The 6,170-nt window shown below is 49.2% G+C and overlaps 3 protein-coding genes across 3 annotated transcripts, besides 5 other annotated features; all 3 read left to right on the forward strand.

The window, feature by feature from the left end:
* The first annotated feature begins 1 nt into the window (after position 1).
* Positions 2-46: a sequence feature (A-rich).
* Positions 47-422: 376 nt separating this feature from the next.
* TraAM80_05926 (uncharacterized protein) lies at positions 423-1,457 on the forward strand (the record flags this gene model as incomplete). Its single annotated transcript, XM_029382786.1, has 1 exon — positions 423-1,457. The coding sequence occupies one exon, from the start codon at positions 423-425 to the stop codon at positions 1,455-1,457; it is 1,035 nt and encodes a 344-aa protein (XP_029237455.1).
* Positions 1,458-1,906: 449 nt separating this feature from the next.
* Positions 1,907-1,935: a microsatellite.
* A 1-nt stretch (position 1,936) lies between these two features.
* Positions 1,937-1,972: a microsatellite.
* A 384-nt stretch (positions 1,973-2,356) lies between these two features.
* Positions 2,357-3,859, forward strand: TraAM80_05927 (putative protein kinase; the record flags this gene model as incomplete). Its single annotated transcript, XM_029382787.1, has 1 exon — positions 2,357-3,859. One exon carries the CDS (start codon positions 2,357-2,359, stop codon positions 3,857-3,859), a length of 1,503 nt encoding a protein of 500 aa, XP_029237456.1.
* A 40-nt stretch (positions 3,860-3,899) lies between these two features.
* Positions 3,900-3,943: a microsatellite.
* A 100-nt stretch (positions 3,944-4,043) lies between these two features.
* Positions 4,044-4,068: a microsatellite.
* Positions 4,069-4,472: 404 nt separating this feature from the next.
* TraAM80_05928 (uncharacterized protein) lies at positions 4,473-6,170 on the forward strand (the record flags this gene model as incomplete). The annotated part of the gene is made up of 1 exon (XM_029382788.1): positions 4,473-6,170. A coding segment is annotated over one exon (1,698 nt), but the record flags the coding sequence as incomplete, so codon positions are not given.

Here is a 6,170-nt window from a genome sequence, read left to right on the forward strand (position 1 = left end):
AAAAGAATCCAACAAACACACAAAAAAAGGAAAGAAACAACAACAACGCCACATGCATGAAAGAAGAAACAAAAATTTAAAAGAAGGCGGGGACGATGTTGTAACTGGTGATTCATGTTGCTGCTGCCCTGTACACGATGATATTCTACGCGGAGGTGGGTACGACCAAATCCCTTAGCTTTCCTGTCCTTTTGCTGCTGTGTCTCTTCTCTATGCGGGAGCTTCTTCTTCTTCTTTCAGCTGGATTGAGTCCTTGAAGGGAAGCGGCGGCGGACACGCCGTTGTTATTGCTGCCCAGCGTCACTGCTAACGGGGGAACACCGAAGGATAACACCATTGCGCCTTTTGGTGTGGGTGAGTGTGGCGGTGACGAGGACTGCTAGGGAAGCACTGCGAACAGGGAGAGGCAAAGAAGCTCCACAATGACGCATTTGAGTGTCTATGGCGGCCTCTTCTCGGACCCGCCGCTCATCTCGACAGATGTTGACCCGAAGAAGACGGATCCCTACAACAAGATGGACACCATCCCGTCGCGCTACCTCGGCAAGGGACTGAGCATAGGTCGTGGTGCGACGGGAAACAACCCCGAGGTGTACTTTGACAAGAAGTACCTAACCCTGGCCTCGCCGGAACAGAACAACAATAAAGACATGGGTGCCTTTGAGGACGCCGACACACGCAGACGTCGAGAGGCAATGGAGTCTAAGAAGAAGAACATCTCCGACAAGGTGTTCCTCCTACCATCCTATCCAAAGCGGAGTGATGGCCCTGGGAGCTACACCGGTTGCTTTCAGAATCGAGCCTTTGAGTTTATAATGCCAGTGGAGGACGACAAAAAGAAGCGCCGGCGGAAGAAGCCCCCTGTGACGGAGGTGGTTGACAAAACCAGGTCTAGCCTTCCCAATGTTAAAACCAATCCACCTAAGAAGGGAACCTACGGTGTTCCCGGGACCCTCCTTGACAATCCAAAATACGATGAGAACTGGCAGCAGGAGATTGAGAAATTGGAGGCGCTGCGGGCAAAGCGGGAGAAGAAGGTTCCGCAACCAAAGCCAATGGGCCCACCATTTAAAATTTCAGGTGTCACCCACGATTTTTTAGATGAGCTCCCTGCTACCGGCGTGTCCGGCGTGTATCGCCACGAACCCGTGGAGGAAAAACCCTCAAAGCACAAGGTGCGAGAGAAGCCACATGCGGCTGTTGCAGTTTTCACTCAGGAGAAGCCCATGATGTTTGTGTGGAGCAAATTGGGTCAAGACGGCTGCATTGCCGATTTTCCCAATACCTGGATTGACCCAGAGGCCTTGGAGCGGGAGCGAAATAAGGGAAAGAAGAGGTACCGAAAGCCAAAGCCAGAGTACATTCCCGGGCCTCCTAAGGGAGTAAGCGGAATATGGAGGCCAAATTCATTCCCTGAAGTATCGATCGTGCAGTCTTGTCTTCGTCGATTCTACTAGACCTGGACACTGCGGGAGCCTTTCTGTTTCTTGATGCCCACAACAGCGTCTCATCATGTCTTTTGTGAGACACGACAGTTTGGAAGGGAAGAAAAGCAAGAACAAGGCAGTGAAAGGAAGACCTGTACCAACAAATTAGCACATAGACAAGCCCTAGCTTGTCTGAAACGGTTCATATGTATGAAACAATTGCCCAATGTCGAGAAACAAATACAAAGGAGTGAGATCACAATTTGTATTTGTGTTATGACGTTTACGCTGTTTGCCTCTTTTTTTTTTTGTACGGTTTGATCTCAACTCACCGTGGTTGCATATATGTATAATGTCTATATGCAACTATGTGGGTGTTTATATCCCCTGTACTTGGGTGACCCGGACAACATGGTGTTTTCATTGAGGGATGTTGCTGCCGCTGACAGCTGACACGGTGGCTCTTTTTATTTGATTGCCACACACACACACACACACACACACACACGTTCTTTTTCTTTCTCTTCGTCACTCTATCTTTTTCTATCTGGCCGATACCTCCTTACGCTCTCTCATGCGTGTGCGTGTGTGATTGCGTGTGCCACGAGGGAAGCAAGCAAAGCGAAGATAAGGAAAAATACGATATCCGACACGTAGCTGCTGCAGGACTTATAGCTGCGTGACCGGGCCCTATACTCATAAATACCGGCGGGAAACCAACGAAGCAACATAAAGGCAACAAAACAGAGGACTACGTTGTACAAGTAAGGCAAGCACTCATTGCCCCTCGTTGTTCACGGCAGCAAAGGCCAGGCACTTAAGGAAAGAGAACACAGGCATTACATTGCAACGAAAGACACAAAAAAAAAAACTAAACTAAACTAAACTTGGATCAACAAAGCCTCACAGTCGGCGTGTTCTCACTTACCATGGCGCAGGTGGCAGATGAGTCCAAGGCGATGGCCTCAGAGGTATTCCTCAGCAAATACCGCAAGGTGAAATCTATTGGAAAAGGTAGCTTTGGTGAGGCAGTGCTAGTGCGGTCGAAAACGGATGGAAAACGCTACGTAGTGAAGGCGATTGAATCGGCGTCAATGACGGCAAAAGAAAAACGCGACGTACAGAACGAGATCCGCATTCTCTCAGCCGTAAACCACCCCAACATCGTCCGCTACCACGAACACTTTGAGGATGGAACCCTCATTTTTATTATTATGGAGTACGCCGAGGGTGGTGACTTGAATTCGCGTATCAAAGAAGCGAAGAAGAATGACCCGCTAAAACCATTTGAACCAAAGTTGGCGATGTTTTGGTTCCTGCAAATATGTATGGCGCTGAAGTATCTGCACGACAACCATATTCTGCACCGTGACTTGAAGACGGCCAACATATTTTTGACGTCCAGAAATGTTGTGAAGTTGGGTGACTTTGGAATTTCAACCGTATTGCAGAATACAATGGCGTGCGCAAAGACGGTGTGCGGCACACCGTACTACTTTTCTCCAGAGTTGTGCCAAAACAGGCCATATAACAATAAAAGCGATGTATGGGCGCTGGGTGTTGTCTTCTATGAGTTACTCACACTCCAACGACCCTTTAATGCCAAGTCACTAAAAGAACTTTTGAAGAAAATTCTTGTGGGCCAATATGATCCCATTCCATCTACGGTCCCAGGAGAATTGCGTGGGCTCTGTGCGGCACTGTTGCAGGTAAATCCTGTTCAACGACCTAGCATAAACCGAATTTTAGAGAGTCCCTTTGTACAAGAGTCTCTGAGAGGCTTTAGTGTGGATCTTGAGAGGCAGGCAGAGAAGGATCGTGTCGAATTTGAGCGAAGGCGCCCAGCTGTCCCCAAAAGTGTGCCGAATCCAACTCCAGATAGACCGAAAGAAGTGCCAAAGCCACCGCCAATGAGTGAACGCGAACAGATGGCTATGCTGCGTGGAATGAATAGGGAGAGTATGAAGGCAATGCTTGCAAAGCAAGCGGCCGCGGATTCAGGTAATGTTGCATCCGTGCCACAGGAGCCAGAAGTCGAGGGACATTCGGACGTGGATGACGATGGAGATTACATTGAGCAAAAGAAGGCTATTGTGCAGCAAACGAAAGAAATTGTTGGCCACACACACTTGGGTGGGCACCCGGAGGAGTTCGGCGACGGACCTTCCACCAGCACCCCCCAGGTCGATATGATTACAATTTCCAACGGAAAATCTGTGCCTGCGTCCTCCGTGCGTGGCATACTGGAGGAGGAGATGGGCGCCGAACTTCTGAATAAGGCTGTGGAGCTTTACAATCAGCGCATGATTGCGAGCGGGCTATCCAATGCAGAGATACAGCAAGAGCTAAACGAGTTGGTTGGGCCGAAATACGCACACCACTCCAACGCTATTACTAAACTTTGCGTGCACGAAGGAAAAGAGAAGCTTTAGAGTGTTTGTGAGTGCTTGCAGTTGCAGATTTGGGGTTTGTTATATTATATATACATGTGTATATTAATGCATGCATGTATATATTCGTTTTTTTTTCCCTCTCGTTCCCCTTTTTTTATTTAAGAGAAGGAAAATGTACCACAAATCAAAACGGGCAGAGCGGTGGACGAAATTCTATGAATCATTTTTTTTTCTTTTCATTTTTTTTTGTCGTCGTAGTATTCGTCCGTATTGCGTAAACTCTGTTTGGGGGTTTAGCATGCTTGGCGTTGTGTGTGTGTGTGATTTTTTTTTTTTTTGAGGGCTGATCCTTATGTTAGCTTTCTCTCCGACGATTGATGTCCTCAGCTTCCCTGCTATTCTTCCTTTCTGTAGGGCCCTCGTTTGTGGCTTCCCTGAAGCAACAAATGTATGCCACGGCTGTGAACGTGCGCCTCTGGGGCAGGTGCTGGGAGTTATTCTGCAATGAAGACCACCAGAGGTGATTGGAAGCAGGAAAATAGCAAACGAAGAAGTGGAACAAAAAACCAGTCGAGGGGTGAATGAATCAAAAAAAGCTACATAAAATAAGGGGGATACAAAAAAAAAAACACTGTCTGCAAGGAAGCGGAGCATGTTTCGGTGTATTTTTTTTTTTGGAATACGACAATCTATTTCATCGTTTCGCGTTGCAGAACTGCCGAGTGGGTGGAATGACCCAGAAACAGTTATGCGTGTGCGTGCAGGTGCGTGTTTGTCTGTCTTTTTCGAGGTATGTGACATGTTCTTGACGCACACGGTCGTGGAGAAGCGCTCAGGTTTTTTTTTCTTTGAGTTTTGTGCTTTGTATTTTCCTTCTCATCCCCACAACTCTTTGCTTCCTCCCGAGGAGGTGAGCTCAGCGGAACTAAGAGGGAAAACAAAAAGGAATATAACGGTGCCGAAGATAACAATGCGCGAGCGGCCACGGTTGACTGTTCGACGAGGCCGCGGAGAGACACCGTATCTGCAGGGGCTGTTGTCGAGGGTGAGTGAGCCACGGATGGTGTCACCGCACAACAACTTGCATGCCACCACTACAAGCGCCAATACCCGCTCTCGATCACCAAATCGTCAGCCGGTGAACACGATACAGTCATACTGGGCACGCATCGCTGAACTCGCACAGGAGACATTCAGAGGCCTCTTGCACCCTTTGAATGGTGTACCAACAACCCCAAACACGGGTACCACCAATGAGGTCAGGGGGACGCAGTCTCTTCTTCCTCCAGCCTCACCCTCAGTTTACGAGCGGCCTGCAAACACCACTTCCTTGGCACCAGAAGCATCACGTCAGGGCTGCCAATTAGTTGACACAAATTTCACTGTACCACAGCGATCCGGTATTGTCCATGAGACTACCTTTCCTGATGCACCACGCGTGCCACTTCCATCACAGTCCATGACACCATCAGTGGAATCCAAACCGCAGATTATCTATAACTTTTATTATATGAACAGTGGTGTCCCAACGTCTTTGCCAGTCGCACCATTCCAGATGCTGCAACCAGAATTTACCGCGCAGTCGTCGCCCGCACTGAACCGAACAAGCATTTTGGCTTCTCGCCCACTCTCATTGAAGCGTGAGCGTGAAAGGCAAGAAAACGCGAATTCGCTTGGACACATGACGCATACAGAGAGGCTTGCCGCCTCATCTGTCCATCCAATCATTAATGAAAGCAGTAATACTTTTCCTGCTTCAAATATCAGTTGCAGGACTTCTCTGAATACGAGTTACTCTGGTGAGATGGCGGCAAAAAGGATGGCTACAGAAAATTATGTTACACAGCAAATGGGTGACAAAAAATACAGTGATTTAAGAGCTAAAAACACAACTGAGGCAAGATCCACTGGGCTACGTCAACCTCCTACACAAAACAGCACATCGCCTTCTACGACCTTCGTGAGGAGCGGCCCGCCAGCAGTGATTCCTGAGGATGACGGTTTTGCTCCTAATGCTGAAAGTGAAGATGAAGATACCAAAAAGCCGATGCCTACTGCACCGACTTCCTCCAAGCCGTTCTCGCTTGGCACTGCATCCTCGTTGACCAAACCGGCTTTCGGCGCCGGTGCTGTTGCTGTGCCTGCGGCCCCGTTGAATCCTTTCAGCTTTGGCAGTGGCAGCGGCGGCGGTGGTGCAGCTCCTGCCGACAAACCTGCAGCCCCGTCGAATCCTTTCAGCTTTGGCAGCGGCAGCGGCAGCGGCAGCGGCAGCGGCGGTGCAGCTCCTGCCGACAAACCTGCAGCCCCGTCGAATCCTTTCAGCTTTGGCAGCGGCAGCGGCAGCGGCGGT

Source organism: Trypanosoma rangeli, assembly GCF_003719475.1.
Source record: "Trypanosoma rangeli strain AM80 chromosome Unknown Tra_15.4_contig_00204, whole genome shotgun sequence".
Classification (NCBI taxonomy): domain Eukaryota; phylum Euglenozoa; class Kinetoplastea; order Trypanosomatida; family Trypanosomatidae; genus Trypanosoma; species Trypanosoma rangeli.